The sequence below is a fragment of the Geotrypetes seraphini genome, chromosome 1 (assembly GCF_902459505.1).
Source record: "Geotrypetes seraphini chromosome 1, aGeoSer1.1, whole genome shotgun sequence".
Lineage (NCBI taxonomy): Eukaryota > Metazoa > Chordata > Amphibia > Gymnophiona > Dermophiidae > Geotrypetes > Geotrypetes seraphini.
In genome coordinates this window covers 355,677,773-355,698,663 of record NC_047084.1, presented here as the reverse complement: position 1 = coordinate 355,698,663, position 20,891 = coordinate 355,677,773, and the positions used below count along the sequence as shown (strand labels likewise).

Below are 20,891 nucleotides of genomic sequence, written 5' to 3'. Positions count from 1 at the left end.
GCTTTAAGCCAGGGGTGTCCAACCTGCGGCCCGAGGGCCACATGCGGCCCCGTGAAGTATGTTGTGCGGCCCCGGTCGAGGGCAGTGCAGTGTTTTCCTCTGCTGCCCCCGGGTGCTTACCATCTTGCCAGATCCCTCCTCTGTCTTGCTGCAGCATTTGGGCATTTGTGTGGCCCCAGCAACATTTTTTTCGGCCAATGCGGCCCAGGTAAGCCAAAAGGTTGGACACCCCTGCTTAAGCAGAGTTAGGATGGGGGGCAGGCTCAAAGCAAAGTTCTCAGAGGAGTGCGGCTGCTTGGGGCTCACCTGGGCTTCTTCTCCTTTCTCAGGGGTCTCACATCCAACTCCTTCCTGCTTCAAGCTGGAATCTCTCTCTCCCCCTCTCCCTCCCCCCTATAGCGCAGTGTCTCAGCGGCTGGCTCTCTCTTCTGCAGCCCCTGCTTCCAGCTGGCGCTCTCTCTCCTGTAGCGCAGTGTCTCGGCGGCTGGGCTCTTTCTTTCTCAGTTGACTGGAAGAAATACAAATCAAAGGATCTGCATTGCAGTGGTTCCAATCCTATCTATCCAACCATGCATATTCGGTTTATTATTCTAATACCTTCTCAGGTACTCATTCATCACAATCGGGTGTGCCTCAGGGCTCTGTACTGGGACCTATTCTCTTCAATAATAATATCTTTCTAGCTCCCTTCACTCTTCTTCTTCAGTCTCTAAGGTTTACTTTTTTCATTTACGCCGATGACATTCAGTTTATTGTTCCACTGGACTCCACTCATCATTTAGGGTTCCTTTTACGATAGCGGCTTTATCACACGCACCTTTTTAGCGCGCGCTAACCTCCACGCTAGCCGAAAAACTGCCGCCTGCTCAAGAGGAGGCGGTAGCGGCTAGCTCAGAAGGCAAATTAACGCACGCTGTTACGCGCATCAAACCGCTAACGCAGCTTCGTAAAAGGAGCCCTTAGTTACTCGCTTATCTCCAAGAAATTAGGCAAAATTGCAGATTGGCTTACAATCAATAAGTTAAAAGTAAACTGTCAAAAAAATGCAGTAATGGGTTTTTTTTTCCTCAAAGACCTCACCAGCAACGTCTCTGACCTTTAGCATGAAGGGTTTTCCTTTACAATTCTTAACAACAGCTAAGATTTTAGGAGTCGTGATTGACAATTCTCTAACTTTTCATTCTCGTATCTCAAAGGTGGTTTCTTCTTCTTTTTTCACTCTTTGCCAAATCTGGGCTATCTGTTCATTTCTTCAATTGGGTTCTTTGCATATTCCAATACATTCCTTGATAGACAAATAGTTGTGAAACCAAGGTCATTATACACAAAAAAATGTGGGTAATTTAAATGCACAAATTTCCCATTCAAAAAAGAAAGCTTGTTATGATATCCCGATTCTGCAGAAGAGATCTTTTAAATAATGGTAAAAAAATTAATAAATTCAACCATATCTAAGAAACTAGAGCTGATATGTTCTATCCAATGCAATTATCTGAATCAGCACCCCAAATAACCCCAGGAATGGGTAAAAAAAAATCAATTTTTTTTTTTGTTGGCCTCTAATTTTTTTAATACTTAACCTCTCCATTTACAAAACTAAAGTGCGGTTTTTAGCACCATCTGCAGCGGTAACAGCTCCAACGCTCACTAGGCTAAAAACCCCACTATGGTTTTGTAAAAGGGTGGGGGGGGGTTGGTTGGTTAATTTTTAATGATTATATTATCTGATATTCTGATTTTGTTTATTACTGATATTGTAATTCTTCGGCAAATGGCTGGCTTTCCCTGTTATATGGGATCTGTTTTGAACCCTGATTTGGAAGAGTTGGCAGAATATAACTACAATAGTTGGACTGTATTGAGTCCTAGTAACCCTTATGCAATAATCTATTTCATGCCCCATGACTTTTTAATTCCTTAAGAGTTTCTTATAATAGACTGTCGGATGTCTTTTGGGAACTCACTCACACCTTCAAAAAAATAACGGATTCTGAAGGCCCTACCTTCAAAAGGATTTAAACCAGAAGGAATCGGTCCAGGGGGTAGCTATTAAAATAATCAGTGGTCTTCATCATAGAGTATATTGGCACTGACTTAAAAATCTAACCCCCCCGCTTTTACTAAGCCACGGTAGAGATTTCTACCGTGGCCCGGAGCGCTGAATGCTCTTGATGCTGCTCTGACACTCCTAGAATTCTAATGAGCATCGGAGCATTTAGCTCCCCAGATCGCAGTAGAAACCTGAGTATTCAGAACTGGGGATTCATACCTGTGAAGTAGTAAGTATTTTTAATTTGGACATTTTCAGGTATGTTAGTAGCTGTCCCTTGGGTGGCCATAATCCAGCCATTCCACTGGACATTAAAATCTCTGGTGTCTACCCAGACATGTTTGTTAATTCTGTTTGGAAACATTGCTCCTACTAATTTACTAAGGTGCACTAAACATGCGCTACAATGCCCCGAGCGCTAAACGCTAACGCCTCCATAGAGCTTGCGTTAGTATTTTTCGTTTAGCGCAAAGGAGCCCTTAGTAAAAGAGGGCCTAATCTGAACATACTGCGGGGGGGGGGGGGGAGGCAGGGTAGGGAAAATTACTGTATGATAGAGACGAGACTGAGGAACAACAAAGCGGGGATGAGTGCAACTGGGCGGGCCTGGAGGTGGTTCTAGGGGTCTGAATTTTACTATAGTAAAATCTGCCAACCCTATCTAAAGGAGATGGGCATGTTGGTAAAGAAGTGTGACAGAGTTTTGCTTTGGTGGGAGAGTTGTCTAAAATTTTATTTTCTAAAAGTGCAAGGAGAAATAATAGTGCTACAGCTCCTTTTTATTTCCTAAATCTCTGAGTTGTCACGTTTCTCTTTTTCTAGGAGACACAGGAAATAAAGAGCTCTACATGTTTAACCTGACATCCCTGACGAGATCTGAAAATATTTTGTCTGCCACACTGCACTATTATGCTGGGGACCTGCTGAATGCCAACCGGAGCTGTCCGAACGCTAGAGGCTGTCGCCATCACGGCCAGAGAATAGCAGAAATTCAAATAGACTTTTCCGTGTGGAGTTTCATTTCACCGGAGAAGCAAACCGAGCCCCTGGGTCATTTGGTCATCAGCATGCCTACAGTTTATCGAGACTTCCTATCTTGGCAGTGGAAGGACGTTACTCAAGTAGTGAGCGAGGCAAAACAGAAAGGACACCTTCTGATTGGCATCAAAATGACACTACAGGGACATTTTCCTTGGAGGAGGCTGCCATCGAGCCACGAGCCTTACATCTTGGTATATGCAAATGATTCTGCCATTTCCGAACCAGACAGTGTCGTTTCGAGCTTACAAGGTCACCGGAACTCCCTGACGGCCGGTCCTGGCAGATTAGGAAGCCATTCGGTGAGCAGCAGGGCTGAGCAGAGACGGAAGCGTTCCACCAGAATCCTCTTGCCCTTGCAGAACAACGAGCTCCCAGGCGCTGAGTACCAGTACAATGAGGATGAGGTGTGGGAGGCGAGCAAGCCCTACAAAACCCTGCAATCGCGCCCGGACGACAAAACGAATGGCAAAAAGAAACAGAAGAAGGGCAACCGGCAAAAGAGCCAGATCCTCCAGTTTAACGAGCAGACCTTGAAGAAGGCGCGAAGGAAGCAGTGGAACGAGCCGAAAAATTGTGCACGGCGCAATCTCAAGGTGGATTTTGCAGACATCGGCTGGAGTGACTGGATTATCGCCCCTAAATCCTTTGATTCGTATTACTGCTTAGGTGCTTGCCAGTTTCCCATGCCAAAGGTACAGTAATGATTTCAAATGATTCTGTACACTCTTATCTTTTCCTCTTCCTTTACTGACCTGCAAAGTGCATCTGACTTTATAGATCATACATATATTTTCATCAGTTAAAAATCAGCTGCAGTGTTGCTGAGTACAAGAAATTGGTATAAGAGTAAGATTTTTATGTATATTCTTTACAGATGATTATTAAAAATCTATGGGGTCAATTCTTAGAACAGTTTAACTAAAAAGGAGATGCTCCTGCCCAGTTAAATAGCAGTGAGCTGGCTACCCCTGGATTTTCAGCAGCAGATGACCACACAATGTCTTGAAAATCCAGTATTTTCACTGCAGCACTCATTGGTTAGTAGAGGCTGAATGAAACCAAGTTTTGGAGGTTTCAACCAAAACTAAGTGCAGCTGAAATTTGCCGCTTAGTTTTGACCAAAACCCAAGCTGAAATCATCCCTGTCCCCCCCCCCCCCAACAGCAACCCACTCCCATCCCCTGTGACCAGCCAGAGCATCCCTTTCCCCACCCCTGTGACCAGAGAGAGCCTTCCCCAATGACCAGACAGAGCACCCCTCCTGGACCCATCCATCATTACATCTCCCCCCCCCAGGAATCAGTATTACAGCATATGTGAGGTCAGAATTTTCCCGCACCCACCTCGGGGAAAGGGGGCAGGGACCGCCCACTGAATGAGAAGTGTATACAATACTATCCCCAGTGAGTTTTTCCAATGTATCCAATTTGTCTCAACCCATCCTTAATAAGAGTGAACTAACAGTTCTTGCTAAAGGATTTTCTTTTGTGCCGTATATTATCTAAAAAAATGTTTAGCACTCAAGAAAGCCTGTACAAATTTATTAGACAGTGCAATTTGGAGTTATTTTTTTTAAAAGATTGCACTGCAGCCATGGTTGCACAGAGTACATTGTATAAACCAGGGGTGTCCAACCTCGGCCCTCGCCAGGTTGGGTTTTCAGGATTTCCCAAATGACTATGTATGTGATCTATTTGCATACAATGGAAGCGGTGCATGCAAATAGATCTCAAGGAAATTAATTGGGGAAATCCTGAAAACCCGACTGGATTGTGGCCCTCGAGGACCAACATTGGACAACCCTGGTATAAGCCATCTACGTGGAGCTCTCTGGAGACCATGGATCCACATTTATAGGTATTTTAGCATCTGGTAGAAGAGGCTATTAATAGAGTTGAATCAAGTCTGATTAAACGCAATCTGACACCAGAACAACATGCAGCCTTTAGATCATTGATAACTGATCCTTCCACTATTATCTGCCCTGCTGATAAGGGGGTGTGGGGAGTAGTATTGTTATTTTGGATACAGATAAATATGTAGCGGAAGCTGTTTGTCAATGCAGACACTGAATTTTAGAAGGAATTATGTGGAGATCCCATGGCCAATTTGGTAATATTATTGGACCCTCGAACAACAGTCTTTTTAAATTATTTTTTTTATCATTGAAATATAGCAAAAAAAAGGATAGACTGGCCTTGCGTGGAGAATCAGTAGGGAAATAAAGTAAGGCAATATCCACAGGAGTATCCAAATGAGAATTTATTTGATCGAACAACAGGTGCCATGCACAAAGGGACCCGACACAGCTGTGTTTCGGCATGCAGATGACTGCATCAGGGGTCACAAAGACCTTTTTCTTAGGATCCTGAAATCCCAAATCAGCCAGCAGATAAGCTCTGTTGCTGGATGTACACCTCCCAGCATTGGATTATGTAAGAAATAAAAAAGGCTGCATGTGGGATGAGACAAGTGGCATAGCGAGGGTACAAATACAACCCTAACTATTAAACACACTGTCTCCATTTTATGCTCTTCACTGTGAAAAAAATCCCTAGAAATCATTCGCATATAGCAGGTAGGTCATCCCAAAACACCTTCCCCCAGCGTAGCCATATAGATACGGAAATGCCAGCCCGTGTGGTACTCCCTTAGACACTATGGGGCTCATAATCGAAAGAGAAAAACATCCAAAATCCGGCCTAAGTCAGCACTTGGACGATCAAAAACGAAAGACGTCCAAGTGCCGATAATCAAACCGGGTTTGGATGTATTTCTAAACGACCTAGGCCTTTATATTGCCGCTGAATGACCATAACGGGGCGTTTCAGGAGGAGTGTCGAGGGTGGGGTTTGGGCTGGACATGGGCAGGCTTAGACTTAGTCGTACTGCATGTATAACCGAAAGTTATACAGCACAGGATCGACAGAACTTGGACGTTGTGATTTAGACCATTTAAAGCATGGTCTAAGTCACAAAAACCCACCTAAAGTGACCAAATAAGCACTGCAAACACATAATACAGACCACACACACTACCCCAGTGATCACCGATCCCCCCCCCCCCATAAAAATATTAATCACACCTTTAAAATTCAGCTTCCAGACCATCATCACCTGGCAGCCTGGCATAGGAAAGCCTAGTGGTGCTGCACAGAGGCGTCTTAAACCATCTTGGGGGTGGGTTAGGGACCCATAGAGAGGAGGACCCATGCCCATAAACCCCTGTAATCACTGCATTGATACTTAACATGTGCACTGCCCTATATACCCCCAAAACCCTTTTGTACTGGCATATAAGTGGCTGTTGCAGCCATAAAGGCTATTGGGATGGTAGATAAGTGGGTCTAGGGGATTCTGGAAGTGGTTTGGAGGGCTCACCGTAACCTATAAGGAAGTTGTAGTGAGATGAAGACATGGCACCCTTTTTGTGAAGTTCACAGCAGTGCCCTATAAGGTACCCCACTATTTAGGTGCCATGTCTGAGTGTTGGGTTCATCACTTTGCAGACCCCCTCCCATGTCCAATAGGGCATGTTCTAAGTGTTTTTGACTTGGACGAAAATATGGTATAAAGATGGATGATTTAGTGGCTTGAATGATCAGATCAGCAGGATATATAGTTAGACGATTTTCGAAACGAAAAAAAATTTGGACATATTTTTCGAAAATGTGTCCTAAGCTTTTTTTTTTAATTTTGGACGACTTGGACGAAAACGGTCTTAGACGTTCTTTCGATTTATGCCCCTCTATTTCTACAGCCTTAACTCACATAGATCTTCCTGTCAGACAGATTGCAAACCACTCATCAACAGTCTCCTGCACCTTCACAAACCAAACCCAAACAATCTCTTCAATAACATCTCAGTGTTCACAGAATCAAACGCTGAGGAAATATCTAGAGTCACAAAACAATAAATGTTCTCTCGCCCATACCAACAACCACTCCACACTATGGGCTGCTTTTACTAAGGTGCGCTAGCGTTTTTAACGCACGCAAAAAATTATCGCGCGCTAAACCGCGCGGTACGCTTCTAGAATAACACCAGCTCAATGCTGGCGTTAAGGTCTAGCGCGTGTGGCAATTTAGCGCACGCTATTCCACGCATTAAGGCCCTAACGCACCTTAGTAAAAGGAGCCCTATGTCTTCCCCAAAATCCAAACTGAAATTGATCCAACCCACCAAATCTAGCCACATAGTTTGAAATCACATGACAGGAAAGCAAATTACATGCTTCTTCTTTCATAACTTATAACACCTAATTTTATCCCTCTTTCAGACATACTGTTTATCTTAATGCACCCTTTGGTAGAAATACAGGCTCTCCCTTTTAGCTTTGTTTGTTGTCCTTCTTTACCTAAACCACAAAATATGGGAGATAATCTTTATAAATTCTAGGAGCAATAGCAAAATCAAATCAGTTATCTCCTAGAGCAGTGGTTCCCATACCTGTCCTGGAGGACCACCAGGCCAGCCAGGTTTTTGGGATAGCCCTAATGAATATGCATGGAGCAGATTTGCATGCCTGTCACCACCATTATATGCAAATCTCTCTCATGCATATTCATTAGGGCTATCCCAAAAACCCGACTGGCCTGGTGGTCCTCCAAGACAGGGTTGGGAACCACTGGCCTAGAGGATCTACTAGCTTCAAAACAGTTTGTATTAAAAAAAATTGCATTTTATGTATCGTAAATATCTCTTATCAATTTTACCCTTCCCCCCCCTCCACACCTTTTACAAAACTGTAACATGGTTTATCCCAGGACAAGCAGGCAGCATATTCTTGACTGATGGGTGACGGCACCGACGGAGCCCCGGTACGGACAATTTTAGAGTGATTGCACTCTAAGAACTTTAGAAAGTTCTAGCTAGGCCGCACCGCGCGTGCGCGAGTGCCTTCCCGCCCGACAGAGGCGCGCGGTCCCCAGTTTTCTTAATTCCGCGGAGCTAAGAAGACGCGTGTTTCCAACGGCTGTTGGAAGTTTTTTTCTTAACTGTTCACTTGCCTTCCCGCTCGCGCGTATTTTTCTCTTTATTTTATTTCTTTCTTGTTCTTTTACCGTTTGTAAAAAAAAAAAAAAAAAATTGTTTTATTTTTTTCACTTTTTATTGACTACCCCGGCGGGGCCTGTTGGCACCATCGAAGCCTCCGGCTTCGATTTTGCTACAGCGGTTTTTCCCTTCATGCCCCCGTCACCGGGTTTCAAAAAGTGTCAGCGGTGTGCGCGCCCTATATCTCTCTCCGACCCGCACAAGTGGTGCCTTCAGTGTCTGGGTCCGGACCATAGGGCTGACACCTGCACCCGCTGTAGTTCTTTACAAAAAAGAACTTTAAAAAACCGACAAATTCAACAACGAATTTTGTTCGGCACCGACATGGAAGTTGCACCAGTATCGACATCGGCAACTTCTTCCAAATCGACACCGACTGTCTCGGCACCGACAGATACATCGCCGACGTCGGTCCCTGTAGGTAAGCCGGCTAAGAAGCCTTCCCCTACTGTCCTAGGGCCACCAGTCGAGCATGCAGTGAGCCAAGTCCTGCAGACTGAGCGCCGGCCCCGTAAACGCTCCGCTCCCATTGAAGTCACTGCCTCGTCATCGGCATCGACTTCACCCGAGCGTCGAGCGGCACCGAAGGTACCGAGCAAGAAAAGACCGGTACCGGTGCAATCGGGACCTACGTTGGATGAGCGCATTGCCTCTATCCTCCAGGTCCAGCTTAAACAGCAACTACAACATTTGCTCCCGGCTCTGTTGACACCGAATCCTCCAGTGTCGGTACCCAGTGAGCCTTCGGTGCCGACCGTCGATCAACCCCTTTTATTGACATCGACTTTGTCGGCACCGCACAAATCCATGTCCATGCCTATTCTTTCAGCGGAGCCGAAACGACGTTCTGCTCCGGACACTTCTGAACCGGTACCGTTCTCTGAGCCCCGTACCGTTCTACACTCTCCTGGTACCGTCTCCAACCGTTCGGGGAAATCGGTACGCAAGACTAAACATGTTGGCACCTCGACTCCACTTTCTCAGGGCCGTCTCCAATCGGTACGGGACCCTGACTTGTGGGATGACTCGGATGATCACCTCGGTACCGAGGAAGATTATTCATCTGAAGAGGAGGATGTATCGGTGCAAGACCCTGCTACTAAGCCAGAGCACTCCTCATTTACCAAATTTTTAAGGGAAATGTCAGACACCCTTTCAATTCCTTTGGAGTCTGATTCTAAAAAGTCCAAGGCATTCTTAGATGCCTTGGACTTTGATCATCCTCCTAAGGAGTTCTTAAAGTTGCCCCTCCATGATATCTTGAGGGAAACTTTCTATAAGAACTTGGAAACTCCCTTAACCATCCCGGGAGCCCCAAGAAAATTGGAATCTCTTTATAAAGTCATTCCAATTCCAGGGTTCGATAAGCAACAACTTCCCCATGAATCCTTGTTGGTGGAATCAACCCTGAAGAAGTCTGTAGGTGCCAGTGTTTACGCCTCTGTTCCTCCTGGCAGAGAAGGAAAGGCCATGGATAAATTTGGAAAGCGCCTTTACCAAAATGCCATGCTGGCCAACCGTTCAGGTAATTACGCATTCCACTTCTCGTTTTACCTGAAGCATCTCATTCAACAGGTGACCTCTTTTCAAAAGTACATTCCGGACCGTAAACTTCCTGCTTTCCAGCAATGTACTTCTAGTCTTTTGCAACTAAGGAAGTTTATGGTCCGTTCCATTTATGATACTTTTGAACTGACGTCACGGGCCACTGCTATTTCTGTAGCAATGAGAAGGTTGGCATGGCTACGGGTCTCGGAACTGGATGTAAACCATCAAGACCGACTAGCCAATGCGCCTTGTCTTGGGGATGAGCTGTTTGGGGAGTCCATGGATACCGCCACACAAAAGCTCTCCGCGCATGAGACTAGGTGGGACTCCTTGTTGAAAAACAAGAAGAAACCTCCTCCTCCTCGTCCATTCAGGCAACAACCTTCTTATCAAAGAAGGTTTTCTGCTCGCCCAGCTCAGACTCATCCTCCTCAACCTCGCAGGCAGCGTCAACAGCAGCAACAGGCTCGTCAACAACAACAGCCTGCTGTAAAACCGGCTGTTCAACCTAAGTCTACACAGCCCTTTTGACTCTCTTCTCGAGAACATTGCCAGTCTTCCTCCCTCATGCCTTCAAACTCAGCCCATAGGAGGTCGACTCCAGGTTTTTCTGTCTCGATGGGAAGCAATTACCTCCGACCAGTGGGTACTTGCTATCATCGCTCACGGATATGCCCTGAACTTTCAGACTCCTCCACCGTTAAGTCTACCAAAAGAGTCTGCTTCCAACAAGGCTCAGTCCCTCCTTCTCGGGCAGGAGGTTCAATCCCTCCTCCTTCTCAATGCCATCGAACCAGTTCCTCTAGACCAGCAAGGCCTGGGATTTTATTCCCGGTACTTTCTTGTCCCCAAAAAAACCGGAGATCTCAGACCAATATTAGATCTCAGAGACCTCAACAAATGTCTGGTCAAGGAGAAGTTCAAGATGTTATCTCTTGCCACCCTATACCCTCTTCTCTCTCAGGAAGACTGGCTATGTTCCCTCGATCTCAAGGAGGCGTATACTCACATTCCAATTCATCTGATGTCCAGACAATACCTTCGCTTTCTTGTCAACCAACATCATTACCAATACAAGGTGCTACCCTTCGGCTTAGCCTCCTCTCCCAGGGTATTCACCAAATGTCTGATTGTGGTCGCAGCTTATCTCCGCTCCCACAATTTTCAAGTCTTCCCTTATCTGGACGACTGGCTCATCAAGGCTCCTTCTCCTCAGTCCGTTCACATCGCCACCAATCAGACCATTTCCTTCCTTCGACTGTTGGGGTTCGAGATCAATCTACCCAAGTCACACCTCTTTCCAACTCAACGACTTCAATTCATTGGAGCCATTCTGGATACTGTTCAAATGAGGGCGTTTCTTCCTCCAAACCGCCTTCACACCATCCTTCATCTCTGTCAGCAGGTTTTCCAGAGAACTTCCATCTCAGCAAATCAAATGATGGTACTTTTGGGGCACATGGCATCCACAGTGCATGTCACCCCCTTTGCACGTCTCCACCTGCGCACTCCTCAATGGACCCTAGCGACTCAGTGGTCACAAGCGACGGATCCTTGTTCACAACACATATCTGTGACCTCGTCTCTTCGACAGTCGCTTCTTTGGTGGTTGAACTCATCAAATCTATCCAGAGGTCTACTGTTCCATCTACCTCCTCATCAACTAGTCATCACCACAGATTCCTCCCCCTATGCATGGGGAGCTCACTTGAACGAGTTCCAAACTCAGGGGTTTTGGACCACCCAGGAAAAGAAGCACCACATCAATTTCCTGGAACTCAGAGCGATATTTTACGCCCTCAAAGCTTTTCAACATCTCCTCTTTCCTCAGGTTCTTCTCATTTGCACAGACAACCAAGTTGCAATGTATTACCTCAACAAACAAGGAGGGACGGGATCCCGTCCTTTATGTCAGGAAGCTCAAAGGATTTGGACATGGGCGACTGCTCGTCACCTATTCCTGAAAGCAGTCTACATACAAGGGGAACAGAATTCCTTAGCAGACAATCTCAGCAGAATTCTTCAACCTCACGAATGGACTCTCGACCCCTCGACTCTACAGTCCATTTTCTCCCAATGGGGCACTCCTCAGGTGGATCTCTTTGCAGCTCCCCACAACCATCAGCTGCCTCGGTTTTGCTCCAGACTTTACTCTCCTCACCGTCTGGAACCCGATGCATTTCTTCTGGATTGGACCAATCTCTTCCTTTATGCATTCCCTCCTCTTCCGCTCATGCTGCGCACCTTATTCAAACTCAAGAGGGAACAAGCCACCATGATCCTCATCGCTCCACGGTGGCCCAGACAGCATTGGTTTTCCCTTCTACTTCAACTCAGTTCCAGGGAACCCATACCTCTTCCTCTGTTTCCTTCACTACTTACACAGAATCAGCAAACGCTTCTTCATCCCAACTTACAGTCTCTGCACCTGACAGCTTGGTATCTCTCGGGCTGACTGCACCTCATGCTCTCCTTTCTCAGCCTGTCCGTTCTATTATTGATGCCTCCAGGAAACCGTCTACTCTTCAGTGTTACCAGCAGAAGTGGTCTCGGTTTTCTTCCTGGTGCCTGTTACATCACCATAATCCCATATCTACAGCAGTGGGATTGGTATTGGACTATCTTTTGTCCTTATCTGACTCTGGTCTTAAATCCTCTTCGATAAGGGTCCACCTTAGTGCCATTGCAGCTTTTCATGAGCCGATCCATGGAAAACCCCTCTCAGCTCATCCCTTAGTTTCAAGGTTCATGAAAGGCCTTTTCAATGTAAAACCACCTCTTAAGGCCCCTCCTGTTGTATGGGATCTTAATGTGGTTCTTTCTGCGTTAATGAAGCCTCCTTTCGAGCCTTTGGCCACAGCGCATTTTAAATTTCTAACTTGGAAAGTGGTCTTTCTGATAGCTCTCACTTCTGCCAGGAGGATCAGTGAGCTCCATGCACTGGTGGCTGATCCACCTTTCACTGTTTTTCACCATGATAAGGTTGTCCTTCGTACACATCCAAAATTCCTTCCTAAGGTTGTGTCTGAGTTTCACCTTAATCAATCCATCGTTCTACCTGTTTTTTTCCCAAAGCCTCATTCTAATCCAGGTGAACAGGCTTTGCATTCCTTGGATTGTAAACGTGCTCTGGCTTACTATCTTGATCGCACCAAACCTCACAGATCATCTCCTCAACTGTTTTTGTCCTTTGATCCTAACAAGCTGGGTCATCCTGTATCTAAACGCACTCTGTCCAATTGGCTTGCTGCTTGCGTTTCTTTTTGTTATGCTCAGTCGGGCCTGACACTGGAGGGTTCTGTCACGGGCCACAAAATTAGAGCTATGGCAGCATCTGTAGCTTTCCTCCGTTCCACTCCTATTGAGGAAATCTGCAAGGCTGCTACTTGGTCCTCAGTTCATACTTTTACATCTCATTATTGTCTGGATTCATTCTCCAGACGGGATGGACACTTCGGCCAATCTGTTTTGCAAAATTTATTTTCATAATGGCCAACCTTCCCTCCATCCCTCTTTTTGTTAGCTTGGAGGTCACCCATCAGTCAAGAATATGCTGCCTGCTTGTCCTGGGATAAAGCACAGTTACTTACCGTAACAGGTGTTATCCAGGGACAGCAGGCAGATATTCTTGCGTCCCTCCCACCTCCCCGGGTTGGCTTCTTAGCTGGCTTATCCTAACTGGGGACCGCGCGCCTCTGTCGGGCGGGAAGGCACTCGCGCACGCGCGGTGCGGCCTAGCTAGAACTTTCTAAAGTTCTTAGAGTGCAATCACTCTAAAATTGTCCGTACCGGGGCTCCGTCGGTGCCGTCACCCATCAGTCAAGAATATCTGCCTGCTGTCCCTGGATAACACCTGTTACGGTAAGTAACTGTGCTTTTTGGCGCCAGCCGAAGTGGTAATAGCGCCAACGCTCATAGGAATTCTATGAGTGTTGGAGCTGTTACTGCCGCGGACGGTACTAAAAAAACACAGTATGGTTGTGTAAAAGGGGGAATAAATTTGTTTATTAAAATTTTTTGTAGCACTCAGAAAATGGCCTGTGCCCAAAATTACTTAAAAATAAGCACTGGGACACACTAAATAATGATATTGAGTACTTTTTTAATCCTTATGAACAGCATTAACAGCAATCTCTCAATGTCCAACAATCTTCAAATAGCTGTACACGATTTTGAAAAGTGCAAGAACATCCAAAGGGTCGAAGAAACTGTTATATTGCACACTACAATAATTTTAGGATAATTTCCTAAAAGAGAAGTCCATAAGCCGTTATTAAGATGGATGTGAGGAAATCCACTGCTTATTTCTAGCATAAGCAGCATAAAATAAATTTTACTCTTTGGGATCCTGCCAGGTACTTTATGATCTCGATTGACCACTGTTGGAAACAGGATCCAGGACTTGATGGACCTTCAGTCTGTCTCATTATGGCAATTCTTATTTACTACTTCGCTTCCAAATCCCAAAGTATTATTTCTTAGGTCTAGACCCAACAGGGATCCTAGTTTCACCTACTTGGCTTCATCAGGGGAATTCATTGTGCAAAAATATATTTAAAAATATATTATTACTCTATAAACAGTCACTACATATAATAATAATTTTTCATGACTCGGCAAAGGGATTTCTTTACTCCAATTCTAAATCAAGCTACCAAAAAAACACCATGTTCCATTTATAACTATTAGAGAATGACACGGGGACAAATTTTTCCCCGTCCTGTGGGAACTAATTTTCCCATCTCGTCCTGGCGAGTTCTTCTCCTGTCCCTGCCTCATTCCTGCAAGTTGTGTCCTCATCTGCGCAAGTCTCAAACACTTTAAAATCGTAAGTGTTTGAGGCTTCTGCAGTTAAGGCAGAGCTTTACAGGAATGGGGAAGGGGCAGGGACCGCAATAAAAACTCACGGGGATGGAGAAATTGATGGGGAAAAATTGTCCCTTTGTCATTCTCTAACAGCTGTAGCATCTCGCAATTGCATTTCTCAATCACATTTCTTTTTATTGAATCCCAAGGGAATTATAGTGCCCCATTCAAAAATGAATTGCTGTTCTCTCCATATCAAAACTGTAGTAATATCTCTTCCTCTAGGCAGATAAAGTTGCTCCAGTGCTGTAAAACGCAATTCATGAAGTCCACGCAAAAGCTGCATCCAGTGCTCAGTGAGTGGTGCTTCTCATCTCTTTTGACAAATGTTGCTCAAATGCTCACCCATTCTGACCTTAAGTCTCCTTTTTGTATGACCAATATAATATAAATTACAGGGACATTTATTACTACTACTACTTCTTATTATTTCTATAGTGCTACCAGGCTTATGCAGCACTGTACACTTCCCCCTCCGTATTCGCGGGGGTTAGGGACAGAGCCAGGCCGCGAATATAAAAAAACGCGATTAATATTTGGGCCGGTTCTGCCCCGCTTCCCCCGGCTATTTTAAGCCCTGAAAACTACCCCCCCTTAAGCCTTACCTGGTGGTCTAGTGGGTTTTCAGGCAGGAGCAATCTTCCCACGCTCCTGCCCCGTGCAGATCGCTCACAGGAAATGGCTGCCTTGAGCTCCCATAGTCTCTCAAGCGTGGGACGATCGCTCCTGCCCTGAAAACCCGCTAGACCACCAGGTAAGGCTTAAGGGGGGGGGGGGCTTTCAGGGCTTAAAATAGCCCGAAAAAAGAAAAAGTAATTTTAGTTTTAAAATCGCGAATAAGCGAATCCGTAGATACAGAATTTGCGAATACGGAGGGGGAAGTGTGCACCAAACATGGAAGAGACGGTCCCTTCTCAAAAGAGCTTACAGTCTAGTTATGACAGACAAACTGGACCAAAAGATGCATCTATACAGAGTGCTCAGATGGGGAATTACAGAGGGAGTGATAAGACAGGTACGGGTGCTAAGCAGATGGACTGGAGTTAGGAATTGAAAGCTGCATCAAAAAGTGAGCTTTGAGTATGGATTTGAATACTGCCAGAGATGGAGCTTGAAGTACTGAGTCGGGCAGTTTGTTCCAGGCATACGGTGCAGCAAGGTATAAAGGATGGAGTCTGGAGTTGGCCTTAGAGGAGAATGATACAGATAAGAGAGACTTACCCGATGAGCACAGTTCCTGGGGAGGAATATAAGGAGAGAGGAGAGATACTGAGGAGCTGCGGAGTGAATACACTTGTAGGTCAGTAAGAAGAGTTTGAACTATATGGGTTTCAAGACAAAGTTGGACAAGTTCCTGCTAAACTGGAACGTACGTAGGTGAGGCTGGACTCATTTAGAGCACTGGTCTTTGACCTGAGGGCCGCCACGTGAGTGGACTGCTGGGCACGATGGACCACTGTCCTGACCCAGCAGCGGCATTTCTTATGTTCTTATGAGAAAATGGATAGTGAGCCAATGAAGTGACTTGAGGGGAGCAATTGTTTGGGCATAGGAACATTGGCAGAATATGAGGTGTGTAGCAGAGTTCCAAACAGATGGTTTAGCGGAAGGCCAGTGAGAAGCAGGTTGCAGTAATCTAGGCGAGAGGTGATGAGGATATGGATGAGGGTCTTAGCAATGTTCTCAGAAAGGAAAAGTCGAATTTTGGTGATGTTGTAGAGAAAGTAACCAGTAATCTTCTTCCAATAGTCAGTCATAGATCAATTATCCTTAATGTATATGGACTTTTGCTGGATTGAGTTGGTCGATGTTATTTTATATTGCACTAATGCAGTGGTAGGCAAACTCATTAGTCAAAAGAGCCAAAGATCAGCAGTACAACGATTAAGATTTCTTCGGAGAGCCAAATTTCTTTTCAAGAACCATGTTTAAACTAGCTACTAACATTAAATAAAACCAGATATCATAATAACAATCTTATTTATTGACAAAAAATCTTTTTCTACCTTTTGTCAATTCTGCTTTTAATCATCTTGTCTTCAATCACTTCTTTCTAGCCAGCATATCTCCTCTCTCTGTCTTCCATGCAGCATTAGCCCCTTCCATGTCTGCTCTCTCTCTCTCTGCCCCTGCCATCCACTGTCCACCCTCTCCCTGTTCTATATGGCATCTTCCTTCTTTCTATGCTCTTTCCATAAACTGTCTATCTTGTGCCCCTTCTCTCCATTGTACATGATTCATTTCAGCTCTACCACCTCTCCATTTTTCTCTGTCACCACCCCCTCCCCTATGCTCTGGCATCTCTATCCTTTCCTTTCATCTCTCCCTCCCCATCCATGCTCTGACATCACCTCCTTCCTTTTTCCTTGGTCTGGCATACATACCTTCCTCCTTCCCTCCATGCTGTGGCATCTCGGTAGCCAGAATGTTCCTTTTCAGAGGGGCCCCAACATGGCTGCCCTTCTCACAAGCTGCCGGCGGCTGCCCCGAAGTTTTCCCTCTGACGCAACTTCCCGTTTCTGACAGGGCAGATCGCTGCAGAGGGAAAGCTTCGGAGCAGCCTCCAGCAGTTTGTGAGAACGGCTGCCATGTTGGGGCTCCTCTGAAAAGGAAAATTTAGGTGTTTAATAAAGAAGTTTGGATCGCAGGGCTTTCGGGCCCTGGGCACGTGCAGAGCTGCACTCAAGTGGCTAAAGAGCTGCGGTTTGCGGGCCACTGCACTAATGTTTTGTTTTATTAAATTTTATTTTAGTGCACTAACAAATGTTTGTTATGGGGGAAAAAAAGACCTCAAGCGCCTGCAGCTGCCTGCCCTTAGAACTTGTCTTGGCAGGTCAACTGTAAGCAGGCTATCACTGGTCCAAAACCCCCTTTCTTATTTTACTGTTTTGTATACTTTTATCTATTTTTTTCTAGTTTTTTTTTTGTTGTTTTTTTTTAATCTAGATGCCTTTATGTTCATATATTGATGTATGTCCTCTGTAGGAGCCCTTAACCAAATAAACTTATACTGAGCTTGGGATTTTTAATGCCCGGCTTGATAGGTGCTCGACTGAGCGTCCCCGTTTCGCTCTTCTTATTTTCTTAAGAGCTTCTTCAGGAAGTGGGCTGTCCTGTATTGCCAAGCTATGAACAAAAGCATAATATGAATCGATATCTGCAAAGACCTTCTCAAACCTAAATTTCATGAAAACTCTTAACACCTTGTAAGGATCCGATATGAGTGTCACTCACTCACTCCATAACAATATTTGTTAGCGCACTAAAATAAAACATTAGTGCAATATAGAATAACATCGACCAACTCAATCCAGCAAAAGTCCATATACATGTAGAGAAAGTAACGACAGGTTTTGGCGGTCTATTGTATTTGTGAAGACATTACTGCAATATATCACTTGCATAGAATTGCAACCTGTTTTAAAACATGTATCTTATTCATGGGCTTTCTGAAGATTGTTGGACACTGAGAGATTATCTATTATGCAACTGAAGACAGTGATTCTTAAGGATTAACAAGATAAGTAAATGATATTTTATCATTATGAGTGAAAAGGAGTTCCTCCAATGTTTATTTTTAAGTAATTTTGTGCAAAGGCCGTCTTCTGAGCACTATAAAAATTTCTAATAAATTCAAATTCAAATTGATATATTTATGATATGAGTTGTTTGGAAGTGAGTAGGTACTCCTTCACCTAAGACCTATGACTTATCCCTCTTCTATTAAACTGCACTAGCAATTTTTAGCATGGAGAGCTGCGCTGAATGGCCAGCGCTGCTCCTGATGCTCATAGAAACTCTCTGAGCGTCGGGAGCAGCGCAGGCCATTCAGCGCGGCTCACTGTGCTAAAAGCTGCTAGCACATTTAATAGAAGAGGTGGTAAGTCACCTCCATGACAGACACACTACACAGAAAACTAGAAACAGTAGCAACATGGATGAAAGATCACAACCTAAAACTGAACCCAGACAAAACAAAATTCATATTCCTTGAAAAAAGTAAAACCCCAACCATAACAAACCTAGTAATAAACTCAATCACATACCCCATTCAACCCACTGTAAAACTTCTGAGAATGATGATAGACAGAAGCTGTACCATGCAACCACAAATCAACAAAACAATACAGAAATAATTAGTGGTCATGAGAAACCTAAGGCAAGTTTGAAAATTCTTCAACAGAAAACAATTCCAGCTCATGGTCCAGTCCCTAGTCCTAGGTCTCCTCGACTACTGCAACATCCTCTATCTCCCCTGCTCCGCAACCATGATAAAACAACTATAAAGGGTACAAAACACAGCTCTGAGACTTATCTGTTCACTGAGGAAACACGACCACGTCACCGCGGCATACCTCAACTCACACTGGCTCCCAATACAAGCAAGAATACTATTCAAATTCTACTGTCTACGATATAAAACCATAAATGGAGACGGCCCAGCCTACTTGAACAACCGCCTAATCCAAACTACCACAACCAGACATAGGAGAACCCACACACCATTCACGCACCCTCCAATCAGAGACGTCAAACGAAAAAAGCTGTTAGCCACACAGGCAGCAAAACTCTCCAATTTACTGATCACGACCCCAGACTACAAAACTTTCAGAAAAGAAATAAAAACTCTGCTATTCAAGAAATTCTTGAAGACAAACTGACACCGCAGGAAGCATCTCAATCCCCTGAAGCAACCCACTCTACTCTGTAACACCTCTGGAAATGTCCAGATAACCTCTTATGCAATCTGCCTTGAACCGCAAGGTAATGGCAGAATAGAAATCGCTAATGTAAAGTTAATCACATCAAAGGACAATTTAGCCCAGTATCCTGCTTCTAGTGGTAGTCATGACAGGTCACAAGTAAGTAGCAAAATCCCCCAAAGCAGCAAGATTCCATACAATGTACCCCCAGGGATAAGCAGTAGCCTTCCCCAGGTCTTCCTTAATATGTTTTTGGACTTTTAACCTTTTTTGTACCCCACTACACTAGTGGCTTGGACGACATTATCTGGCAATGAGTTAGAGCTTAAATATTTCTCCTATCTAATTTTAAAATATTACTAGCTAACTTCATTGCATGTCTCCTAGTCTTAATCTAATATAATAAAACGCTAGGCCGCGCATGCGCACTCCCATTGCGTGGGTCCGTTTTCCATGAGCTGCATAGCGACCCATAGGAAGTGCGCATGCGCGGCTTACGGTTCTTTGAAAGACGCAGCGGTGGCTACTCTCACGATCCCCGCCTGCGTCGGACTTTTGACGCAGGTGGGGATCATGAGAGGAGCCACCGTCGCGTCTTTCAAATTAAAAAAAAAATATGGCAAGGCGGATGTCGGCCGCAGCGGCTGTCGGCGGCTGCAGGCCACGGCAGCTATAGCCCGCCGCGGCCGAGCACGGAGAAGGGCCAAAGTTTTTTTCAACTTCTCAAAGACGCTGCAGTGGCTCCTCTCACGAGCCGCTCCTGCGTCGGAGAAGGCGGCGATCGTGAGAGGAGTCGCCGGGAAGTTACACTGCTGGGGGCTCGGGCTGTTAGGTCCGTGCAGGCTCCTCTCGCGGTAAATAGAGGGAGAGGGAATGCTGCGGCTGCTGGACAGGGAAGTAGGGAAGGAGATAGGAAGAAAGACACAGGGACAGGGGCAGGGAGAGGGACAGAAAGACAGACAGACAAAGGGGGCCAGGGAGGGAGAGAGACAGAAAGAAAGACAAACATATATTCTACCACCAGGGGGAGGAAGGGAGACAGATAGAGAAGAAGAAAGACACAGGGACAGGGAGAGACACAGAAAAGGGGGCCAGGGACAGAGACAGACAGAAAGAAAGACAGCAGGACAGAGACAGAGAGAGACGGAAATAAAGACAGACAGACAGACAGACATATATTCTAGCACCCGTTAATGTAACGGGCTAAAATGCACTTACCCATTTTACTCCACTCAGGATTTTGTAGTCCTCTATCCAGTGGTGTAGTGAGGGTGAGAGTTACCTGGGGCAGTGGTGCGCCCCCCCGGCCCTCGATCCGCTCCCCCCATCCGTTCCTTTCCCGCTCCCTCCTGGGTTCTTAGACAGTGGAGCGCAGGACGTCAGCGCGCTGACAATCCAGCGCCGACAATTTGGCGCAAGACAGAAGCGCGCGGGGGAAAATAATTTTTAAAGAGCTCCGACGGGGGGTTTGGGGTGGCAACCCCCCCCCACACACACACACACACTTTATTGGTTAGTGTTTGCGCTGCTGTTGGAGGGGGGTTCGTGAGGTTGGAAACCTCCATTATAGCGAAAACGGAAACTTTATCTGATTTTTTTCGGGAAAAGTTCTGTTTTCTCTATAATG

General features: G+C 45.4%; 1 protein-coding gene across 1 annotated transcript in view; it reads left to right on the top strand.

The window, feature by feature from the left end:
• The window catches only part of BMP3 (bone morphogenetic protein 3), a 118,691-nt gene that overhangs the window by 61,348 nt on the left and 36,452 nt on the right, over positions 1 to 20,891 (top strand). Inside the window, exon 2 of the mRNA XM_033914565.1 lies at positions 2,873 to 3,783. Coding sequence (XP_033770456.1) covers positions 2,873 to 3,783 — 911 coding nt within the window. The remainder of the gene's footprint in view (positions 1 to 2,872; positions 3,784 to 20,891) is intronic.